We start from the raw sequence: 25,794 nt of genomic DNA on the forward strand, positions 1-25,794 counted from the left end.
GTAATCATTAAATTACTTTGGTTTACGTTTGAGTTAAACCCTTATTCATTAGAATGTAATCCTGTTTTCAGTGAATCACTAATGTAGCAAACTTATGAATAGGATGCATTTATTTCAGTGAAATGGAGTGGGACAATAGTTCTCTAGTATATAGGGAAGATTCCTTTCAATACTGATCTTAAAATACTGGTTTGCTATCTAACTGCAGATGTTTAGACTAGAATGAGTACCCTTGGCTGACCTCAAAGCATATCTGTTACTGCCATACCATGTGCCAGTATGTATATGTATTTTAGCAGTAATGAAAGGGTAAAGAAGAAACAACTTATGCAAAAAAAAAAAAAGAAAACGTTAATTCATGTAGAGAATTGAATTTAGAAAAGGCTAGAGCAATTTAAGGAAGAGAAAGAAAATGAATAAAATGTGAAAGTAGACACAACACTAAATATTCTGGTGCAGTTAATTTTTATAGCGCGGTAGATTGAACCTTTACCAGTTTGGTCCTCTTCTGGGGTGTTACAGGTTGAAATCCTCACCACTTCCTTTTCTTTTAAATTTAGGTTAAATTGGCAGGAGTAGCAATGTAACAGCCAAATGGCTACATTACGATTTACTCACAGTTATGGCTTACATGGTTTCTGTGTTATGGGTTAGGAGCCTCCTAACAAAACTATGTGGAATATCTGTTTAGAGGAATTGTGCAAATTAGTACTTTTGAAATCTTTGACATAAATGAGATTATAGTGTAAGAGAAAGTCAGTACTTTTAATTTTTGCCAGTTCTGTTTTATAGATTTTCTTGCATATTAATAGATTCATCAGAAATAAGCAATCTTGGAACCAGTTAATTCAGGTGGTGTATTTGTTTGGAGTTAGTATAATACTTGCATCAAAATCGTTCTGACATAAACATCTGCATTGATGATCCACGTATGGTCTATATACTTTGACGATAGAAATAAATAGTTATTTTACTCCTAAATTTTTCTGGCTTAGTTTTATTTCTAAAGATTGTTACAGGATAATTGTTAGCTATTGTATTACTTAGAATGCTCTTATGATAATATTTTTTATATTTATATAATTTTAAATTATATTTATATTTATGATATATTTATATATATAATTTTAAATCATATTTATATTTATGATAATATTTATATTTAAATCTTAAATATAAGTTTTAGAAATTATCATAAATTTCCATCCTAACCCTTAGTATATCAGGAAAAAGTCATCATCATTTACTATTTGAGACCAATGAACTTTATAAATAACTTAGAGAAGTATAAAGGAATGGCATATAATAACTTTATTATAGAAATTTTAATAAGCATTTAAATATAGAAATTCAAATTTTCACTCCATGTTTTCCTGGTTTCAAAGATATATATTTACCAGAAATGGGCAATGTCCTCAATGCAAGTTACTGCTCATTAGTTGTCAAACATTCAAATAGACCTCTATGAGGTTCCAGCTTGTCATTACTTCTGGCTCTTCTTGCGTTTAACGGCAATGCTTTACGAAATTTAAAAAGCCCTAGATCGTGATTTTGTTGTAAAATAATTTCTTTATTACATGAGTAAACATCCTGAATGAGCAGTCCAATTGTTTTTAATTTCTACATCATCTAATTCCTTCCAGTCATCTTTGTGTACAAATCTGGCTTTAATATTTGCCCACTTACTGTCAAGTAAATTGCAGTGTACAAATGGCATTAAAGATAATACTGATACACATCCTTTTAGCAAAATGGAATGGTCTAGGTTCTAGTCATGAAATACTGTATGAAGAAATCCTTTCTTTTGAATGACTAAGTGGATAAGAATGCCGTATGTCCTTTAGAAATACATTGTTTATGCATTAGTTCTTGAGTTTTATAAAATTCACCTAGGATATCATCATCTAAAGACTCATAGTCTGAGATTTCACTTATATGATGAGTTTTACTAATGTCATTAAAGTCTAAAGTACTGCTATCTGTCTCTCTGCAAAAATCCTTTGATTTATCTAATTATGTAACGTCTTCCTCTGTCAATATAGGTGGAAAATAAGACATTTTGAATTTTCAGCTGTATTAGTGAGAGATAAAAGCACACTCCAAAGATGGGGTCTGCATCCTTATTTTATGCTTTTTGAAATATGATATAATGTTTTAGGTGACAAAGTAAGAAAATGGGAGAAGGATGCATTATTATATCTTTCTTCTAGGCATAACATTATTCTTCCAAATTCTTATTATTTTAATCTTTTTTTTAGTTAGGAATAATTGATAAGTAATGATGAAATAATCCCTAGAATGATGAAATAGCAAAAAGTTTCAAGATAGAGGAAAAAAATAAGATCACTAAGATACCACAATATATCTTAGATTTGTAAAAGGGTCCAGTGAATTCATATGGCAGTTACTAGACAGACTAAGTTTTTTTCTTCTTTTTTCTTAAGTGAGTTTTCTCTGTGATTTTTGGAAGACTTTTAAGAAAGAATAAAAGGGGGGACTTCCCTGGCGGTCCAGTGGATAAGACTTCACCTTCCAGTGCAGGGGGTGCGGGTTTAATCCCTGGTCGGGGAGCTAAGAGCCCACATGCCTCACGGCCAAAAACCCAAAAACATAAAACAGAAGCAATATTGTAGCAAATTCAGTAAAGACTTTTAAAATGGTCCATATCAAAAAAATCTTAAAAAAAAAAAGAATAAAAGTTATAAAGTATTAATCTTAAAATAGAGCTACTCAGAAAAGAAGTTCAGAACCTAAAATTGGGCCCATTGGATCTTCATGGTATACCAAGGGTTAACTATTCTGTGGATCTTTGATTTATGCATTCAGCAGGTATTAGCTGCTTTGTTCAAGATTCTGTGCACTTGGAGGCCTTTTTTTTTTTTAATATTGAGGGTAAAAAAATAACTGATTATTATGAGTCTTTTTATGTTTAAATTGTATTCTAACTCAAATACTTATCATTTATTTTTAAGGTTGTACTTGATTTTATGTGACTGTATAGATTACTTGAAGATAATATTTGATTTAACTTTAGAATTTGTATATAGTTCCATTTGTGAATGGTGGAGGACGTGTACAACACTGAATTGCTAGTCATTTTATGGGGTTACTGGTGAATCTATCCAATAGGTCAACTACAGAATTTGCTAAAGGGATTCTATAATTATATCTGCAGTGCTGCATAGAGTTTGGAAAGCAGTGTGCTCTATTACTTTAAGTACCCATATTCATTCTTAACCTAGTTGCACGTAACTCAGAGGGACACGAGGACTAAAAAAGGTCTAATTTGTAAAAGTGCAGGGCATTATGTAGAGCCTGTGCAATTTTAAGAGGTCAGAGAGAAGGATCAGAATTGGATAGAATCTATAACTTGTTTATAGTGCAATATTTTTGTTTTCTTTAATTAATTTTTTTATTTCAGTTTTTAACTGAGACTGGAGTTTTTCCTGATTAGAGAACTTCCTAAAGGAAGCATTCTGTAATTTAGTTAATTCAAGATTTACTTGATATTCATTCCTAGTTATGAAGGATTTGTGTTAGATACTGACTTTCGATTAGAGAGAAGTATGAGGGTTTTATTAAGAGATACAACACATATATGACTAAAACTACTCACTGTTTTATTTTGCTAGCAGGGCATTCATCTTAAATTCATTCTAAATAAATATATGATCTCTAATGACTGATGATTTTTCCACAATTATATTATGTAGATGTAAGCAAACATAAATAGTATTAGCTAATATTTGAATCTTGATCAGGTAATGTATTTGGGTCACTCATTTGGAAGGAAATTAGATGTATTTTCAAAGTTTTCCACTCTTAAATCTAGGAGTAATTCACTATTATATAGGAAAGAATAGGACTGCGCATAAAACCAGGCAGTCTTCTTTTTGTCTTTGTTGGGAGGATTATTTATTCTGATTCACTGATTAAGCTACTTTAGATTCTTGAAAAGGTTGTAAAAAATAAGGTTTGTCCACTGAAATCTGCAAGGTTTGTATTATTAACTTGTTTGTTACTAAATAATTTGCTTCACTGTGAGTAATGGTTATATTAGGAAATGTTCTCTCATTTAGGAAGTCCCAAATTTATTATTAAAAAAAAAACTTTAGAATTAGGTTGCAGAAGAATATTCAGTGACTTTGGAAAATGTTCACATATTGTTATATGAAAAAAGCAGGTTATAGCAGTCTGTAAAGGATAAGCCTAATCTATATTTAGATATGTATGCATAAAGAAAAGACTGGAAATTTGTATACTGTAATGTTAATAGTAATAAGTACAAAATAGGTGATTGCATGCTGTTTTAGGTGCTCTTCTCAGTTCTTAACATTTTCTAAAATTTTAAGTTGTTTTTAAAGAAAAAACTGGTTGCCCAATATGAATGCTTGGATGATAATTAGATGTGGCAGTACTGTGACGTAACAGTGCTCATGGCTGATAAAAGGTGCCTTAGTACAATTTCATTATGTATATTGAGGATTCCCTGGGGAACGGTATGGTTAGAAAAAAAAAAAAAAAAAAAAACCACCTGATGCCTAGAAACTATGCCATATTAGCCCAGGCAAGTAACTGTCTAAAACATTACCTTTCTGTGATTTGTGGTTAAAGTCCCCTGATATTTGATGTTGAAACATGGCTGGAAATTTATTTTGGAGTTGTAGTTTAAATATTTATTTTATCTCAAAATATACTCTTTCATTTTTAGGCATTATCCAATTGGTTTGCTCTTTGATCTTCTTGCATCAAGTTCAGCTCTTCCTTGGAACATCACAGTACATTTTAAGGTATAGTTTAAATAGCGTTTCCCATTTGTCCCACTTGTGGTACTACTTAGTAAGTAGACTTAGAGTAGAATTTTTTTTTTTTAAGTTAAGTTGTTTATTGCTTTTCCCATGATACTTTTTATTTACTAAGCTGCCATTAGTGTTTATAAAATGCCTTTCAATTTCTTCTTAACTCTTGCCAGAACCATTTAAACATTTAACGTATAAGTGCCTATTCTTTGTTGGCGCTGGATACACTATGTTTAAAATTTATAATATTTTGGAATATTTATATTCATTTAAAAAAAAATCTCAAATAGGAAGAACAAAATCCTGAGTGCATGTGGGCATGGGAATGGGGAAGGAGGCAACCTAACACTAAGTAACTCTAAGGCTATTTTGATGGAATGAAAAGAAGCGTTAGGAGACAGAAATACAAAGACTTGATTTAAGTCTGTTTTGAGAAATATTAATTCCTGTAGTTTTTGAGTCCAGGCTAGATTTATTGTAACCTAATTTTGTCTCATTATTTTATAAAAATCTCATCCCTCTTTCTCACTAAACACCCTGATTCTCCATCCTCCACCCCACAAGCAAGTACTGCTGAAGGATTGAACCCCCTCTATTAGTTGATCACTAGGCAGTGATTCTCAAATGGTGACATATAGTGGGAGGGAGACATGCTAAGAGTTTGAAAAGTCATTTAGGTGTCTGATTTGCTTTCCCATTAGGGTCACTTATTCAAAGTCACTGCCCAAAGGCTCACCCAGTCTTCCTAAGTTACTTTCCTTTCCGTTTTACTGAAATTGAATTTGTGGGGCATCTGCATTTATTCCCCTGTTATTTGCACTAATATACTTTGCACAGCACCATGCTACCACAGATGTTAGTTACCACAGAACCATACAGAGTGAGGACATGGTTCTAATATGCATGAGTCTCAGTTACCGTGAAGAGCAAGGACTGCCTGTATGTATAATAATTTAAATTTAGAATGGTAGGAAGGTAAAACTACTCCAAGCATAATGAGTGTAGAAGTTCCATATTGCCTAACAGGTCTTTCCCATTATGTTGAAAAGCATTTCCAGTAATTAGATTGTGTGCCTGTGTGTGTGTGGGGTGTGTGTGTGTGTGTGTGTGTGTGTGTGCGTGTGGAATGCACTCTAAAAGGCTTTGAAATCTAGGTTAAAATATAGCCACCCACTTATTTATTCATTCAACAAATACTGAGAGCCTTCTGTGTGCCAGCCAGGCACTGTTCTAGGAGCCTGGGATATATGAGTGAATGATACAAAAGATACTCAAACAAAGTTTATGGTACCTAGTTGGCATTGCCTGCTAGGCCCTCGGTAATTATTGGTTGAATTAGTTGATGGATTGTAATAGTGATAGGAAAGGCTTAGAATTCTTATGATTGGGATAGTGTTTTTGTTCTCAGAGTGCTTGATGGACCCAGATCCATGGGGATTCCTATTTCCATAATAATATTAAGATGCTATTTGCCCTTTCCACTGTGTTTAAATTTGTACTGATCTGCAAAAGCGATGGTGGGCAAAACTTTTGGCACCTTAGCACAGAGCAAGGCCCTGTACCAAAATGTGCTAGTGGTCATTGTATTCTTCACCACCACACACTAGGACTGTTCTGAGTGAAGCGGTACAAATTATTAATTATTATTAATCTTGACTCTTAAGTACATGTCTTTTTAATCTCATGTGGTGAAATGGGAATACACATAAAGCACTTCTGTGTGCCAAATACGATGGTTGTCTTAAGGAAAAGCATTGTGCCCTTGTTTACTTTGAGAGCTAAATGAGCCACTTTTCTCATGAAACACCATTTTTTATTTGAAAGAGTGACTGACAAACTGTGGTTTATTCACACTTGGGTATTTGTTAGATAGTTTCTTGAAAACAAACAAAGTGACCTCTCATTGCAGAGAAAACAACTGACAGTATTTGTTTCTAATGATAAGATTTGCACTTTTAAGTGAAAATTAGAATTTTGGAAAACATGTATCTGTCACCATGAGCTTGACAGCTTTATTATTCTCAAAGAATTTTCTGATGAGATTGGTGGTCATTTTAACAAATTGATTTTTAAGAAATTTTATATAGTGAAATGTGAAAACGTTTGGAGAAGGCCTACCTTAACTCAGTAAACAGATACTTTCCAAATGATCAATGTATTATGTTGAGAAATTATGCATGTGTCAAAGATCTGTTCAAAGTGCACGGCTGGCATCAGGAATTTTAATGTAACAGAGGTCAAAATGTTTATTGATGTGTTTTCAGATTCCACATTAATGTTATAATAAACTATACTTATTGAATTGATGTAGTATCAAAAAAGAATATCCATAAATCTGAAAAGACTATTAAAATACTGCTTTTTCCAACTACATATTTTTATAAACCTGTATAATTACATACTTTAACCAAAACAACTGCATAGTATTGAATGTGGAAGCAAATAAGATAACTCTATCTACTTCCCATTAAGCCAGACGTTATAAAGGTATTTGCAAAACTGTACAGCAGTGCCGGTCTTCTCCCTAAATTGTTGTTGTTGTTGTCATCCTGGAAAATATAGTTATTTTTCACAAAAATACAGTTTTTGTGTTGACAGGTAATGGGTTTGTTCTTGATATTTTAAAATGATTTGCTCTTTGGGATCCTTAGTAGGTCATACATTGTCTTCCCCGATGGAAAGTTTATTAGAGAAATTAAATAGAAAGCAGAATGTTAGAGGATGTTTTAAATTTGCTCCAACTACCAGCGTGTTTCTGTCAGCTGCTCTTACTCTTTCTGACCCTGGCCTGTGTTGGAGGAAAATTATTGCCCAGATTTCTTTCTCCCTATACTAAGTTCCCTTTATTTAGGGTTATAAGACCTGGTTTACCACAAAGGTCGTCCTCAGGTATTTAATTGATAGCTTATACGGACTGATGTAGGCCCACATCCCCTTGTAGTGCCTTATGGCTTTTGATTGATAATAATGAAACTGAGTAAGCATTAAATTTGCAGGTAGAAAAGCAATGCTTTTAGATTGAGGAAGCAGGTTTTCTTTAAGTTTCTAGAAAATAGTTTCTCATCAACAGGTTAAATTTATCGAGTAACAACTTTCTGTCAGTTGATGCATCAGTATTTTATCTTTTAAGATTTTGTATTGAGTGTGTCAGATGATGTGTGTGCTTTAACCAGACTGCTTAGAATTTTTCTTTTACAGTTGCTTTCAAAGATATTGATTATTAATTAGATTTTGTGCAACACTGAAGTCTCCAAGAGATTCCCCCACCTCCATCACACACATTTGGGTCAGTTCATAGTTCACACTGAATTCTTGGGGAGAAAACCTGTTAAAAATTTTTCGAAAGGACATATTTTCTCTAATTTTTAACTGACTTTGATGCTTGTCATTTGAATAGATTCATAATGTTTATAGTAAGTGAATTTTAATGTCTAGAGCAGTGCTTTTCAAAATTTAATGTACGTACAAATCACATGTGTGTCTTGTTAAAGTGCAGATTTTGATTCTGATTCCATAGGTTTGCGTTGAGGGCAGAGGTTCTGCATTTTTAACAAGTTCGCAGTGCTGTTGATCCACCAGACCATGGGTTGAATAACAAGAGTTTAGAAAACAATGCAGATTTAAAAGTTAGTGTTGGACTTCCCTGGTGGCACAGTGGTTGAGAATCTGCCTGCCAACGCAGGGGATACGGGTTCGAGCCCAGGTCCAGGAAGATCCCACATGCCGCGGAGCAGCTAAGCCCGTGCGCCACAACTACTGAGCCTGCACTCTACAGCCCGCGAGCCACAAATACTGAAGCCTGAGCGCCTAGAGCCCGTGCTCCACAACAAGAGAAGCCACCGCAATGAGAAGCCCATGCACCAGAACGAAGAGTAGCCCCCGCTCGCCGCAACTAGAGAAAAGTCCGTGTGCAGCAGCGAAGACCCAACGCAGCCATAAATAAATAAATAAATGAATGAATGAATGAATGAACGAATGAATGAATGTATGTATGTTAGTGTTGTGTACAAAACCAAAAAGTTGTAAAGGATGATTCAGAAAATTGTTTCTGTAGGAATTTTTATATTATTTTTTGAATTCTGAGAGAGAAATATTATGCAATTGTAAAGTGTTAACTACTTTAAAACATGTAGATTTACTTTGCTTTCTTTTTCTGTTTACCAAAACAGGAATGAAAAAGATATCTTCTTCATGGTTTTCTTAATTAGCTTCAAGGACATTTTTGATTCCTAAATCTGATTAGCCTCCTGAGAAAATTATTTTATTTCTCTTTCCTCAGCTTTTATTTTTAAAAATTCAAACCTGTATTAGAAAGATTGAGAGTCGAACACCCACAAACCTTTCACCGGGATTTGCCAGTTGTTATTTTGCTACCTTTGCTTTCTCTGTCTCTTTTTTTCTTTGATATTTCATTATTCCTATGGGCATTTTGCTTACAAAGCTGCATTATAATCAAAAGGTTGCTTACAGTATGTGCAGTTTTTAAAGAGGGAAGTTAGTAGTGTGATTCAGAAATTTAGTAACATCAAATGAAGAGAGTGGGCTCTTTAAAATGCTCAGGTCTATTGCATATCTATCCTAAAAAAAAATTAATGGAGTAAAAAAACCCAACAATAATTCAGTGTTTTTCTTTTTCTCTTAATAAAATGGTGCTAAACTGATTTATTTAGGTTTTGAAAAGAACAGAAATTTAAATTTTGAATCTTGACAGTGATTATTAGGGGTCAGAGCTCACATTTGCTAGGCAAAATTGGGTCAGCATTAAGGTAGGTGTTTCTGTGTAAAACACTGCTGAATGATTGTGACCAGACAAACTTAGGTTTTTGGATCAAGGCACTCTATCTTTCCTACGGTGCATGGGAAGGCACTACCACTGGTCCTGACTATACCTGTAGGACTGACCGCACCCTTTTTCTGATGGACAAGTTTTCTTACTAGGCCAAGAGCCACTGTGTCTCTATCTAGGGTAATTTACCACGTCCCTGCTCCTTCCACTGTGTGTTGATGACATAGATCTGAGGTAGCTTTCCTTGTTCTTAAGTGCACTTCATGGTATCTCCTATGCTTCTGCTGCCTGTACTTCCCAGCTCTAAATATTGGTGGCTGTCTTGAAGTATTTTATCAATAGTGTATTATATTATCTGTCTATCGCGGTGGGACAGGTCACCGGAAATGTAGCAGCTTAGAACAGCACACGTTTATTATCGCACAGTTTCTGTGGGTCAGGCTTACCTGGATCCTCAGCTTAGTGTCTCACAAGGCTGTAGTCAAGGTATTGACTGGCCTGTATTCTTGCCTCGAGACTTGAGAATCTGCTTCCAAGTTCACTCAGGTTGCTGGCAGAGTTCATTTCTTTGTGACTGTGGGACTAAGGGATATATCTTCTTGTTGACTGTTAGCTAGAGTCTGTACTCAGCACCTACAGGCTGCTTGAAGTTCCTTGCCATGTGCATTTTCCCAGCATGGTAGCTTACTTCATTGAGTCAACAAAAAGAGCCTCTAGAGCTAGTCTGTTAGCAAGACCAGAGTTATATAACATGACTTAATCACAGGAGTAGTATCCATAATCTCTGCCACATTTTTTTTTTTTAAATTTATTTTTGGCTGCTTTGGGTCTTTGTCGCTGCGTGTGGGCTTTCTCTAGTTGCGGCGAGCGGGGGCTACTCTTCATTGTGGTGCGCGGGCTTCTCATTGCGGTGGCTTCTCTTGTTGCGGAGCACGGGCTGTAGGCGTGCAGGCTTCAGTAGTTCCAGCACGTGGGCTCGGTAACTGCGGCGCACAGGCTCTAGAGCGCAGGCTCAGTAGTTGTGGCACACGGGCTTAGTTTCTCCACGGCATGTGGGATCTTCCTGGGCCAGGGATTGAACCCGTGTCCCCTGTATTGGCAGGCAGATTCGTAACCACTGTGCCACCAGGGAAGTCCCTTTGCCATATTCTTTTGATTAATACAGATCACAGGTCCTACCTACACTCCAGGGGAAGGGGTTACAGAAAGGTGTGGACACCAAGAGGTTGAGATCACAGAGGGTCACACATACTTAAAACTTTATGAAATAAGGTTTGTTTAGTCATTAAATTATGTATCAAATATTTATTGAGGTTAACATCTGCTTTCATCTCTGACAGAGTAAGTGGATTGTATTTTTCCTCTAGTCATAAGCAGCTATAAAGCCAGACAAAGTATATGAAGTAGAGCTGTTTTTAGGCACTGGATGTAGAGAGAAAGAGAACAAACGAGGTGAGCCCCACATTTAGCCCATCTCTGTGCTTCAGGGTAATTGGCTAACTATGTCATGGGGAGTGGAACTCAAGCAGAGCAAGGAAGTTCTACTGAACTGAGGGTGCAGAGATTGGAGTTCTGGGCTGCTGAAGCAGCTGGAACTTGTTAGACAGGTTGTTGAAGAAGAAGGTATGTACAGAAGTATGAGTTCCCCAAGAGTGCTTGGCTGAGGGTTGGGCTGCACACATGTAGGTGATGTTCCTTAAGGCCTAGTAGAGAGTGCATGTTAGGGGGTTAAAAGTGGGAGAAATATCATAATACCTGGAGATGTTGGATTTCAGCCCATCCAGAGTGGAGAAAGACCTGGTTAATATATTGGGTATTAATCTAGATTCCTGAAAGGCTGTGCTTTTGGACAGGTTTGGCAAGTTATGGCCTGTGTGCCAAATCTGGCCCACTGACTGTTTTTATATGTCCTGTGATCTAAGGATGGTTTTTATATTTGTTAGTGGCTGAAAAGAAATTAAAAGAAGAATACTATTTTGTGACATGTGAAAATGATGTGGAATATAAATTCTAGTGACCATAAATGATGGATGCAGCCAGCCATGTTAATTCATTTACATACTGCTTTTGGACTACAACAGCAGAGTTGAGTGCTTGCTATAGACGTTGTATGGCCCACAAATCATACATTTACCATCTTGCTCTTTACAGACAAAGTTTAACTCCTCTTACAGAGTAAGGATTGCTCTGGATCTGCCCTAATAAAGCCTAAAATTAAGCCTTTTTAAGATCAAGGAGAGGCTCCAGGCAGAACAAACTCAACAAGAAAGACAGTATAATCTAGAATCCTTACACCATATTCACAATGTTTAGCATACAATCGTCTATTACTAGACATGCAAATAAGCAGGGAAACTTGAACCATATCAAGGGGAAAAATGCTGTCAATAGACATTGACCCTGAGATAACCCACATTTGGAATTAGCAAAAAATGAATTAAAGCAACTATTAAAAACTCAGTGACTTAAGATAACAAAATTGCAGAACTGAAAACAGTATCTGAAATTAAAAGTTCACTGATGGACTTAACAGTGAATTGGAGATGGCATAAGAAAGCTTCTGTGAACTTGACAGGTCCATAGAAATTATTCAGTGTAAAGAACTGAGAGAAGAAAATTAGAGGGAGGCGGGGACAGAGTCCCAGTGACTTCTAGGATAATATCAAGCAGTCTAACATACATGTAATTGGAGTCCTAGAAGGAAAGGAAGAAGGGCATGGGTCAGAAAGAAAATTTTAAGAAATATGATTTGACTCACATTTCCTGGTTTCAAAGCAACAGTAAACACAACTACATGGTACCAGCAACTAAAGTACAAGCAACCAAAGAAAAAAACAGATAAATTGGACTTCATCAAAATGCAATACTTTCTGTGCTTCAAAGGAAATGAAAAGACAACCCACAGAATAGGAGAAAATATTTGCAAAATGATATATTTAATATGGTCTGGTGTCCCGAATATATAAGGAACTGTTAGAATTTAGTAATAAAAAGGTAAATAACCCAATTAAAAATGGAAAAAGGATTTGAGTAGACATTTCTCCAAAGAAGGTATATAAATGGCCAGTAAGCATATGAAAAGAAACCAAGCATAATTATTTATAGTTGCCAAGACATGGAAAAAACCTAAGTGTCCATCAACAGATGAATGGATAAGGAAGATGCGATATATATATATATAATGGGATACTACTCAGCCATAAAAAAGAATGGAATTTTGCCATTTGCAGTGACGTGGATAGACTTGGAGGGCATTATGCTAAGTGAAATAAGTCAGAGAAAGATAAATACTGTATGATGTCACTTATGTGTGGAATCTAAAAAATAGGACAAACTAGTGAATATGACATAAAAGAAGGAGATTCACAGATATAGAGAGCAAACTAGTGGTTACCAGTGTGGGGGGAGAGGAGACATAGAGGTGGGGGAAGTGGGAGGTACAAACTCTTGGGTATTAGATAGGCTCAAGGATGTACTGTGCAGCACGGGGAATATAACCAGTATTTTGTAATAACTGTAAATGGAAAGTAACCTTTAAAAATTGTATAAAAATAAAAAATGAAAAAAAACCACAAAACCTCAGCATAATTAGTCATTAGGGAACTGCAAAGAAATACCTCAGTGAGTTACCCCTTCATGCCCACTAGAATAGCTATAATCAAAATGTTGGACAATAATAGGTATTGGAGAGAATGGGCTAATCGGTACTTCTCATATGTTACATGTTACTGTTGTGAACGTAAAATGCTGCAGCTGCTTTGGAGAACAATCTGGCAATTCCCTCAAATGATTAAGACCTGCCGTATGACCTACCAACTCCATTCATAGTTACATACACACAAGGGAATTGAAAACATATGTCTACCCATCAACTTGTACATGTTTGTTCATAGCAGCTTTAGTCATAAGAACCAAGAAGTGGAAGCAATCCAGATGCTTATCAACTGATGAATGGATATACAAAATGTATATCCATACAATGGAATATAGTTTGGCCATGAAAAGGAACGGAGTACGTGCTATAGCACAGATGAACCTTGAAACATCATACTGAGCCTGAGCAAAAGGAGGCAGACTCAAAAGGCTGCACTTTATATGATTCATTATATGAAACGTCCAAAATATGCAAATCCATAGAGACAGAAAGTTGAGTAGTGGTTTTCAAGAGCTGGAGGGAGGGCAGAATGGGGAGTGACTGCTTACAGATACAAGGTTTGTTTCTGAGTGTTGAAAATATTATGTAATTAGATAGCAGTAATGGTTGTACAGCTTGTGAATAGAGTTGTCCCTGGGTGTCTGTGGGGGGGTTGGTTCCATGACGCCCCTCTCCATAACAAAATCCGCTGGATGCTGAAGTCCCTTATATAAAATGGTGTAGTACAGTCAACCCTCCGTATCCACAAGTTCTGCATCCACAGATAAAACCAACTGCATTTTGATCCGTGGTTGGTTGAGTACATGGATGAAGAAGCTGCAGCTATGGAGGGCAACTGCATACTAAAAACTACTGAGTTCTAGTCTTTAAAATGGTCAATTTTAAGTGAATTGTATATGAACTATATCTCAATTTTTTAAAAAAGAAATAATGATTAATAATTTTCCAAATTTGGGGGAGAAAACAGTCTGTGTTAAAGAAGGTCAGCAAATCTAAAGCAAGTAACTATATAGAAAACCACATCCAAGCACATCATAAACGGCTGAAAACCAGTTATAAACAGAAAATCTTGAAAGCAGCCACCAAAAAAATGACACAAGAGAACAGTAGGTTAATGATGGGTGACTTCTCATCAAATAGTGAAGAACAAAAGAAACAAATAGTGAAGAACAAAAGAAAATGGAATGACATCTTAAAGCACTGGAAGAAGCTACAGGCAGGAATGAAGAACACTAGAAATGGTAAATAAATAGAAAAGATTACCTCTTTTAACTTCTTTAAAAGAGAAATGACAGTTTAAGACAAGAATAATATCATTTTAAGGAAGGGTTAATAATGTCTGTAAGTAAAATATGTGGCCACACTTATCTAAAGGATGAGGCCACTAAATCTTCAGTTAGCTATGGGTCAAAGAAGAAATCACAAGGGAAATTTTAAAAGTATTTCAAACTGAATGATAATGGAAACACAACTTATTAAAGTTTGTGGGAGTCACCCTAAGCAGTGCTTAGAGGAAATTAAAAACTTTCTATAGTAGGAAAACATAATTTCTGATACCAGGAATGAAAAAATGGGATATTTCTACAGATCTTATAAACATTAATAGGATAGTAAGAAATATCATGAAAAACTTTATGCCAGAAAATTTGACAAATGGACAAATTCAATGAAAAGAAGTAGCAGATATGAATAGCCCCTAAATATATGTAGAAGTTAGATTTGTAATTTTAAAAAAAGTTCTCACAAAGTAAAATTTCTTGCCTAGTTTCGTGATTGGTGAATTCTGTCAAATGTTTAAGGAATAAATAATGTCAATCTGTAGGCTTTTTCCAGAAATAGAAGGGGAGGGAATATTTCCCAATTTGTTTTACAGGCCAGAATAACTCTGATACCAAAACCTATTAAAGATATTAAAGGAAAATTGCAGACCAGTATTTCTAATGAACTTAGATGCAGACACTCTCAAGAAAATACAAGCAAATCGAATGCAGCAACATGTAAAAAAGGACAATGCACCATGACCATGTTGAGATTGTCCCACAAATACAAGGGTAACTTCAACTTCATTATCAATCAATCGATTTAATTCAATTCAGCATATTAGCAGAAAAAAGAGAAATCATGATTTGGTGAATAGATGCAAAAAAAGCTTTTGACAAAACTCAGTACCCGTTTTTCATCAAAACTCTTAGCAAGCTTAGGAATAGAAGGGAATTGTCTCAATTTGACGAAGACTAAATATGAGAAGCCTATAGCTGAAATCATGCTAAATAGTGGTTTACTGAATGTTTCACCCTAAGATCAGGAAAAAGGCAAGAGTGTCTGCTTCCACCACTTCTACATAGTTTTGCTCTACTGCAAGATACATATTCCTAAAAAGTACTGTGTTGTTAAAAATCAGAGGAAACCCCAAAACTTCATTAATGACAAATGAAAAAGATAGGAACCTAATAAAAGCACAATTTTACATATGTTAAATGCTTAAGGAATACATAAGTACTACAATGAATATGGCACTCTATGTTGAAAAAGACTGGAAATTTGCTTGTTGAAATGAGCATTGGAAAGGATTGCAGCTTGTTAGTTATTATGAAGTGATAGGAGGAAGGTTATCTGAAATCAGACAAAATTGTAACATAGGATGTGGATGAGTGTAGCTCATAGTATGAATTGAAGTAGTGGATCCATTTCTGAGATGTGTGTTTGTTTTGTGTGTTCTGATATGGTTTGGTTTAGCTGGGTGCATTTTTTGTCTTCACCTACTATTGTGGACAATGTTTACAAAAGTAAACATGAAATTTACATTGTTCAAATTGTTCCCTAATATATCATTCACTTTGGAACACATCCAAAAGATCTAAACAGACATATATATGCACACACACATGTATATGTGTATATATATGAACAGATATATATGTATGTATGTTCATGTGGGAATAACCAATTAGCACATGAAAAGGTGCTCAACGTCATCAGTCATCAGGGAAATGTGTATTAAAAACCAAAATGAGATGTTGCTTCACACTCAGTAGAATGACTAAAATTAAAAATACAGTACCGAAAAAAAAGGAATTCCCTGGTGGTCCCGTGGTTAGGACTTGGCACTTTCACTGCCCTGGGGCGGGTTCAATCTCTGGTCAGGGAACTAAGATCCCGCAAGCCACACGGTGCGGCCAAAAAAAAAAATTCTGACAGTACTAAGTTTGAGGAATGTAGTAACCAGAACTCTCTTACATTGCTGGAGGGAGTGTAAAATTGTACTTTCATCTTGGAAAATAGTTTGGCAGTTTTTAAATAAAGTTAGACATAAACTTTCTTTATGACGACATTTCTTTTTCAAGGTATATACTCAAGAAAAATGAAAACATGTTCTCAGAAGACTTGTACACTAATGTTCATAGCAACTTTCTTAGTAATAGCCAAAATTTGCATATAATCTTAATGTCTACTAACAGGGTTTTGGATTAACAGATGGTGGTATATCCATTCAGTTGTACACTACTATGCAATAAAAAGAAACTAACTACGGATACATGCAGTAACAAAAATGAATCTCAAAAACATGCTATGTGAAAGATGCTAGAGTACACAATACCGCACATTGTATGATTCTGTTGATATGTGATTATATTATAGGCAAACCTAATCTCTGGTGATACAAATCAGATCAGTGATAGCTGAGGTTCAAAATGGGGGAACTGATTGCACAGGGCACCAAGGAACTTTTTAGAAGGTGATGGTAATATTCTATATCTTGTTTGGGCTGACAGTTACGCAGTATCAAAATTCATCTAACTGTATGCGTAAAATTTCTTCATTTGGCTGTATGTGAAATCATATCTCAATAAAGTTACTTATTTTTAAAAGTTTATTGAGATGACACAGACTTGAGAACAGTCTTGGTCTCTGTCTTGAGGAGCTTTAAGAGTACGGTGACATAACATATAAGTGATATTATAGGGTCAAGTATAAGGACTTTGTGAGCATGACCTAGACTTGGGGAGTAAGGGAAATTTCCTGAAGGAAGTGATATCAAAACTGAATCTGAATTTTGAGGAGGATTTTTTTGGGGGGTAGGCATGTAGGTGGTTGAGAGATAGGCAAGGAGAGTGTGCCAGGCAGAAGATATAGTTTGTGTAAAGGAACAGAAAAGAGAGTATGGCTGAAAGAATGTCTGAGCAGATGACAGATATTCAGGATCATTGGAGCAGAGACTGTATGTGGGAGAGAAGGGAAAGAGAATGGAGTATGTGAAATGCGAGTAAGAGATTATGCTGGAGAGGTTAGCAGAGAGAGAAATCATTCGAATGTTGAAAGCGTTAGAAGTTTGATTTTATCTTAAAAGTAGAGCAGAGCAGCTGAGTGAGAAGACCAGATTTGCATTTTAGAAAGATCACCATGACTCCAAATGTGAAAAATGAATTAAAGAGGGTAAGATTTTGGGCATGGGATCCAGTCACGAGGTTTTTCAGAAATTTCACATAGTTGTTAATTTATACTAGGAAAGTGGCATTGGGAATGTTGAAAGTGAATGGATTCAGATCTATTTAGGATGTAGATTCAACAGAACTTGCTTGGATCTGGGAGACGGGGAGAAGGAGGAATCAGCAGTACATGGAAAATGTTTTTTTGTTTTGCTCTATTGTCATAATAGAGCTTGTAATATTATTATTAATAGACTGAAAAGGCTTTTTTTCCTACTAACTTTGTAAGTAGTTTTAGTGTTTCGTTTAGTGTTATTTGGTTATCTCTAATGCGTCTGGACATACTCCAGACTGCCTGGATTAATATTTTAATTAAAGGACACAGGTAATAGTATATAAGTAAATGGAACCTTTCAGGAAAAAAGTGAAATTAGATCTAGTTTATTAGGATTCTGACTTGGAAGATTAATGAAAGCAAGTAAACATGGTGTTAAAGTCGCTGCCTTTATTTGCAAGAATTTGGACTGAAAAGATATGCACTTAAACACAACTGCTCATGTATATGAGAAGAGATTTAGAAATGTAATGTAACAAACCTAGATTCTGCTTGTAATTTTATTGTGAAGCTTTCAAAAAAAGATTTCCCACCCCAGCCCAAGCTAATCATGGAAAGAAGAGCATTTCATGAGTAGAAGCTGAGGGGGCTTTGGCTGAGACATCTGACACTGTATTCATTGCCACAATTAATTCAACTGCTATGGCTGCCTAAGCAGGTATCTCCGTTTTTCTGTTACTGCTCTCATGCTTCCCCTGAGTTCATTTCATTAAAGAGTTCATCTGGAGATAGGGCATTCTCTGTTGAAGGGTAGGTGTACAAACATGCACGCTCTTAGTAGACCCCCTCTTTTGCTATAAAGACTAGGCATTTGGAATTGTCAGCTATCAATTATAGGTGTCAGCATTGGTTAAGTTTAGAAACCTGCAAAGCAGTGGAAGTCTGGGAAAAGCAAAACCTCAGTACCTTCTCTGGTTACAAGAACCATTGAAGGAATTAGCAGCCTATGCTGATGCAACACTAAAAAATGGCAGGATTTTTTTCCTCCTGATTTTTCAAACCAGTGGTTTGAGAGATCCTAACTCCTTTTTTTCATAATCAGCTTGTATACAATTTAAAGAAATTCCAACGGTATTTAAGCTTAAATAGGTCATAAATTAAACTACATGAAAACAATATTTTCTTTGGAATATGAACTTTTATATTTTCTGCCACTCATTCATAACCAAAGTGGATAATTAGCAGTGTAGTGAACTGTACAACAGGGGTCCCCAGCCTGTTAGGAACCGGGCCGCACAGGAGGAGGTGAGTGGCGGGCAGGCGAGCGAAGCTTCATTACCCCCTGAACCATCCCTACCACCCCACCCAACCACTGCCCAAATCCCTTCCCGGGAAAATTCATCTCCCATGAAACCGGTCCCTGGTGCCAAAAAGGTTGGGGACTACTGTACAATAACTGAAAAAGCCCTTCTAGACTTCCCTGGCGGTCCAGTGGCTAAGACTCCGCCCTTCCACTGCAGGGGGTGTAGGTTCTATCCCTGGTTGGTTGGGGAGCAAAGATCCCACATGCTGCACGGCCTAAAAAAGTAAAAAATAAAGAAAGCATTGGTCTGAAAAAGCCCTTCTAATTTTATAGATCAAGTATAACAAAATTGAAATTTTCTTAAATACAAATAACTATCATAATGCTAATCCATTTGACTGTAATAGAATTGATATGATGTACACTTAATTCTTTGTCCTGGTCAGGAATCCAGGGCAAATCCCTTCAGTCTAGCTAATTCAAAGCAAATACAGCTGATTGTAAAGTTGCTTATGGCAGGGACACTCTCTCTGCTGTCCATATCCTCTCTCATCTTTTAGTTTTATCTGTCCCTCATATTCTCCTTTTGCCTTATATTTACATTTTATATTTTCTCCTATTCTTTGCCTTTGTGTGCCTGTGTCTGAAAGCATCCATCTTAATTCTTTATGGACTTCTAGTTCAAGAGCACCATGAATCCATTTGTACCTAGAGAGACAATTTGATTGTCTCAGCTGTTTCCTTCTGCTCTAGGCAACTGTGACCAGCCGGTAGTTATATAGTGGCTTACCGTTTACTCAGCAGAAACTGTGAGGCTGGATTCTATGAAAATAGAAGGAGGTGTGACTGATTATTTGCATTTAAAAAATATATGCTTTAGGAGATAGCCATAGGTAGTCAAGTGCCTTTTCCTTTGGTAGGAGGGCATCTATGGTAAATTTCCTAATCATTCAGGAGCTTTCCATGACTTGGATAATTGAATGTTGTCTATTAATACAATAACATGAGTAGGCTATAACTAAATGCTATTTTCTACCATTATTATTTGACTCCATTTTTATTAAAGGACTTATAGAACAATGTCTTTTTTTGGTAAGATAATGTTCGAATATAATCATTAAGTACATAGTTAGGTCTTAGGGAGGAAGTGGTATTGCATGGTGGTTTAAGAGCTGGGACTGTTGAGTCAGACTAATTCTAACTCCACCACTAGCAAGCTGTACAATTCTGTCCATTCCCAGAGCTTTATTTATATATTTTTTATCTGTAAAATAGCAATAACAATAGTGTTTACCTCGAGTTGTTAGGAAAATTAAATGATTTAATCCAGATTAAAGTCTTAGTACGATGTTTGTCACATACTAAGTGCTCAATTAGAGTTAGCTATCATTGTTAATATCCTTCTTTTTTTTCGGTGAAAAGTGCATGTCATCTCATTTACATAACTGCTTATTTGTCCAATGATCATTGCCTCAACTGCCTAAAAGATTCAGTGAAGGTAAAGAATGTAAATTTAGCTATTTGACCTTACATTTTAACAGCTTTGTCAAGCTCTAATTGACCTAAAGGAAACTATGCATGTTAAAAGTGTACACTTTGATAAGTTTATACCGCAGTTTATATATTTGTTTATCTGTTGACATTTAGGTTGCTTCCTGTGTTTTTACTGCTACAAATAAAGCTGCTGTGAACATTCATGTACAAGTCTTTGTGTAGACATATGCTTTTATTCCTCTTAAGTAAATACCTAGTTGTAGAATGACAGGATCAGATGGTAGGTGTCTGTTTGCTTTTTTAGAAGAAACTACCAAACTGTTTTCCACAGTGTTTGTACCATTTTACATTTCCATCCACATTCTTGCCAATACTAGGTATGGTCAGTCAAAAAGCTATTTTTAAAATTCTTGCTCTTTCATATCTTTTTTCATGTTGTATAAATGCATACCATATCACATAAGGATTATTTGGAAAAAGTGCACAATATGCCAGACAGCTAAGATTTTTAAGTTAATTTTAAAAAGTATTTGGAGTTATACTAAAATCTCTTTATTGCAAAGGTAAGAGGTGGTTTGCTTAAAATATTGGAAAATTGCAGGAGGTAACAATTCTTTGAAGAGCTAATTTTGTAATGTGTGTACCTGTTTTATATGTGTATTTTTTCTTCCTTTGATAGAGTTTTCCAGAAAAGGACCTTCTGCACTGTCCATCTAAGGATGTAATTGAAGCTCATTTTATGTCTTGTGTGAAAGAAGCGGATGCTTTAAAGCACAAAAGTCAAGTAATCAATGAAATGCAGAAAAAAGATCACAAGCAACTCTGGATGGGTTTACAAAATGGTAAATATAACAGTGTTTAATTTCATAATACCACTTTATGAAGTATGAAGTAACTATAATCCTGTGAGTAATTGGTACATCTTAGGGTTGGTGGTACAAGTTTAAATTCCAGCCTCTGTGCACAGAATTTCACAAAGAAGCTACCTTTGGTCATACCTTTCTTACATTGTACCCTTCTAGCATCCCTCTCTTCCTGGATTCCCTAGCATTAGACAGATTGCTTTGCCCATAATATAAGACAGTATAAACTTCCTGTGTTTAGCTTCTGGAAAAAGTGCCCTTAGTCCTAGTCACGATCCTTCTGGAATTGCAACTGAATACCCTGTGTATGTACCAAAATACCTCCGCCTGGGTAGGGCACAATCTCTAGTCTCTGCTTTCTCAGAACAGGAAGCCTTGCTTTGTGCTCAGATTCTCTCTCTCCTGGCTGGGATTTAGAAAATACACTCAAGGAAAAAGCTGAGGGGAATCTGCAATTTACTGATGTATTCTTCTTCTTAGCCATCATAGTTCCTTAATCTTGCCTGCATTGATTGCCCTCCAGTGCCTACACACAGTTCTGTATACAGGCCGTTCTCACTTTGCATGGGTCAAATATGCATGAATTTCAGTTAACATGCTTTAGTTAAATAATGCCAGTTCCCCAACAATGTGGCTCAAATTTCATTTGTCATGGTGTATTAACTGTGAATAATCACATAAAGTACAAATACGTAAGAGTTAACTCTTCGGTCCACTCATTATGTAACAACAGATACATATCATGATCAGTGACCGGTCACTTTCTTTCAGTGTCTGTCAGTGAATCGTCGTTATGCCGCTGTTATTTAATTCACTCACAGACAGCAAAGCATGCAGTTGTGTTGCCTCCTTGTGTCCATTGATAAGCCCACATAACATTTTGTAAAACTGGATAATTGAAAGAGGAAATTAGCCAAGAAAGATGAAAGTGTAGCAAAGAAACAGAAAGTGATAATGCTGGAAGTGAAATTTGAATAAAAGGTAGTGGAATTATAGAAGACATAGCTAACTGTGGGGCTGTTGACACTACCACCATTTGAGAGACTTTAGATATGCAGCCCCAGGAGCTTAGTGAAGGCAAACTCTTCCACACAAATGAGGGAAGTGGTTGTGATGAAAAAGATGAAGTTATCCCAGAAGGAGTGATACTGGCAAAAATATCACATTAAAGGAACAGGGATATCTCATGGTGTTGAAAGTGCAAGTAACATGTTTGAAGTTGATCCAAACTTAGAAAGGAGTATGATAATTTGCCAAGGTTTAGGAAAGATGCTTGCTTGTAAGAAAGCAGGCACTATTCAAACTGTGCTTAAGATTTTTACAAATAAAGCACTTTAATTCTCCATGTTTCTAATGCTTTAATTAGTGTACTGTTAAACACAGTACTAAATAAATATTAGTTTTATTTACTTTTTTCATTTTCCTGTACATTTATAACCATCAGAGTTTTTAATATTTTGACAATTTTCTAAAAGATCACAAAGCAATCATAAATTTTCCCATTAACTATTAAGATCACTTTGCATGGTTTTATGTTGCATGGTCATTTTTCCAGTCCTGCACTACTGTGCAAAGCAAGGACTGTCTGTATTTTGTCCATCTTCGATAGTTGTTTTTGGACAAGGAGTTGGTACAATATAAGCTGCTCTTTCATGGCGACAACTAGAATAAGAGACGACCCCTCTTTCCCCCTTAAAAAAAAAAATTTTTTAAATGTGATACAGTTTTATCTTTTGGACTGTATCATTACCATTTCACAGAGTCGTCTGTAGTTATTTAGTATTTATTAAACTTTCATTATGCAAAGTACAGGGCATTATCTGTGACTTCATTAGTACAAAAGGTACGTATTTTATGACAGTGTGTCCTGTAAATTAAATTTTCACATTTCTTTTAAGTTTCTTAGATTTGACCCAAGTTACGTGGAGTTGCTCCTTAGTTTCATATTTGTACCTCTGATATTTCTTAATTAGGTTGTAAGGTTTGCAAAAGGAAGGCACCAGGCCTTTCACTTCATTTATATTACTGAGTACACATATTCTTATTAAGTGATCAAAAGAGTTTACAACCCCTTAAGAAGGTGTACTTTTTCCTTTTCCTGGCTGGCTATTTGTAGATGAAGTGACATTTTAGGAGGCTTGTGAATAAGAGGATTGCTTAAATGGAAGAAGACAGGAATGTTCTAAAGAGAGAAGAGATCTGAGAGTAATTTGTCTTCAGAATTTAAGTAAATAATTTAGATGAACTTTTAAGTAGATGTTCTTGAAATCTATTGTGAGCATGGTGAGTCAGCTATAGAGAGCCCAGGGATTCAGCAGAGGATTCTAAAAATGATTGAACTGTTTCAGTTGGGGCATTAGAGGATTAGGTATGGAGGGTGATGGGTAAGAGTTGTGGAAATAACAAAGGTGTGGTTTTTAGTCTCAGCTCTTCTGGTAGCTCCTTAGGGCAAGTCACTCAATCCCTTTTAGCTTCAGTTTCTTTATCTGTAAAATAAGAGAATATCTGCTATGTTTTCCTATAAATGTTTTTAGAAGCTTTAACGAAACACTAATACAGTTTATGTGAAAGTGTTTGAAAGGAAGTAAAGCTGTCTTGATAAAAAGAATTATTGAGAAGTCACTTTGAGACTCGAGAACAGGGGTTGGCAAAAAGTGTGGTCATGAGCCAGCCACCTGTTTTTGTAAATAAAGATTTATTAGAACCCTGCCACACCAATTCATTTATGTAACATCTATGGCTACTTTCATGCTACAACAGCTGAGTTAAATAGTTGTGATCAAAAAAACAAACAACCCAATCCCAAAATGGGCAGAAGACCTAAATAGACATTTCTCCAAAGAAGATATATAGATTGCCAACAAACACATGAAAGGATGCTCAACATCACTAATCATTAGAGAAATGGAAATCAGAACGACAATGAGGTATCACCTCACACCAGTCAGAATGGCCATCATCAAAAAATCTACAAACAATAAATGCTGGAGAGAGTGTGGAGAAAAGGGAACGCTCTTGCACTGTTGGTGGGAATGTAAATTGATACAGCCACTATGGAGAACAGTATGGAGGTTCCTTAAAAAACTAAAAATAGAACTACCATATGACCCAGCAATCCCACTACTGGGCATATACCCTGAGAAAACCATAATTCAAAAAGAGTCATGTACCACAGTGTTCATTGCAGCACTATTTACAATAGACAGGACATGAAAGCAACCTAAGTGTCCATCCACAGATGAATAGATAAAGAAGATGTGGCACATATATACAATGGAATATTACTCAGCCATAAAAAGAAACGAAACTGAGTTATTTGTAGTGAGGTGGATGGACCTAGAGTCTGTCATACAGAGTGAAGTAAGTCAGAAAGAGAAAAACAAATACCGTATGCTAACACATATATATGGAATCTAAAAAAAAAAAAAAAAAAAATGGTTCTAACGAACCAGGCAGGACAGGAATAAAGACACAGAGGTAGAGAATGGACTTGAGGACACGGGGAGGGGGAAAGGTAAGCTGAGATGAAGTGAGAGAGTGGCATGGACATATATATATGCTACCAAATGTAAAATAGCTAGTGGGAAGCAGCCGATTAGCACAGGGAGATCAGCTCATGCTTTGTGACCACCTAGAGGGGTGGGATAGGGAGCGTGGGAGGGAGACGCAAAAGGGAGGGGATATGGGGATATATGTATATGTATGGCTGATTCACTTTGTTATACAGCAGCAGCTAACACAACAGTGTAAAGCAATTATACTCCAATAAAGATGTTAAAAAGTAAAAAAAAAATAGTTGTGAAAGAGACCATGTGGCCCACAGCTTAAAATATTTACTCTCTAACCCTTTTAGAAAACATTTGCCAGCCTATAGAAGGTTGATTAAACCAACAGCTTGTATTTATCATTGATCTAGAGCATGACTCACAGTGTCACATATTCAGAACTTGGTATAACTTAACGTATCAGACTTAGTCTAATAACTGCCTTCATTGCTATTTTTTTATATAAAAAAATATATTTTTTTATGAAATTCCTTTTTTCCTATTTTTGTCTTAGCTTATATTCTTTCTTGGATATATGACTATTTTAAAGTTATTTTTATTAATTTAACTTTTATTAAATTACTTTTCAAATTGAGTTTCATTAAATCCAACTTAAAATGGTATGTGGTTGAAATATATTTTGTTCCTTTTTTTTAGCTATAAATTATTTTTGTAGCTATTATGTTTGGTTTTATTGGTACTGCTAATGATTGAGTTTACACACTCAAAATCCTACATGTGGTATCCTGTGGAGACCTTGATAGTTTATTTTCTACTTTTTAAAATTGAAATATACATTTAGAAAATCTTTGGCTGGGTAAAGGTTGTTTGTAGAAAATATATTTTGGGGTAAAATGTTGAATGTTA

The 25,794-nt window shown here is 35.6% G+C and overlaps 1 protein-coding gene across 4 annotated transcripts in view; it reads left to right on the plus strand.

The window, feature by feature from the left end:
• The window catches only part of ATG5 (autophagy related 5), a 116,620-nt gene that overhangs the window by 18,371 nt on the left and 72,455 nt on the right, over window positions 1–25,794 (plus strand). For all 4 annotated transcript variants that reach the window (XM_061206856.1, XM_061206855.1, XM_061206859.1 and 1 more), the window contains 2 exons: window positions 4,712–4,790; window positions 21,199–21,361. In XM_061206856.1, the coding sequence (XP_061062839.1) occupies window positions 4,712–4,790; window positions 21,199–21,361 (242 nt within the window). The remainder of the gene's footprint in view (window positions 1–4,711; window positions 4,791–21,198; window positions 21,362–25,794) is intronic.

The sequence above is a fragment of the Eubalaena glacialis genome, chromosome 12, assembly GCF_028564815.1.
Source record: "Eubalaena glacialis isolate mEubGla1 chromosome 12, mEubGla1.1.hap2.+ XY, whole genome shotgun sequence".
Classification (NCBI taxonomy): Eukaryota; Metazoa; Chordata; class Mammalia; order Artiodactyla; family Balaenidae; genus Eubalaena; species Eubalaena glacialis.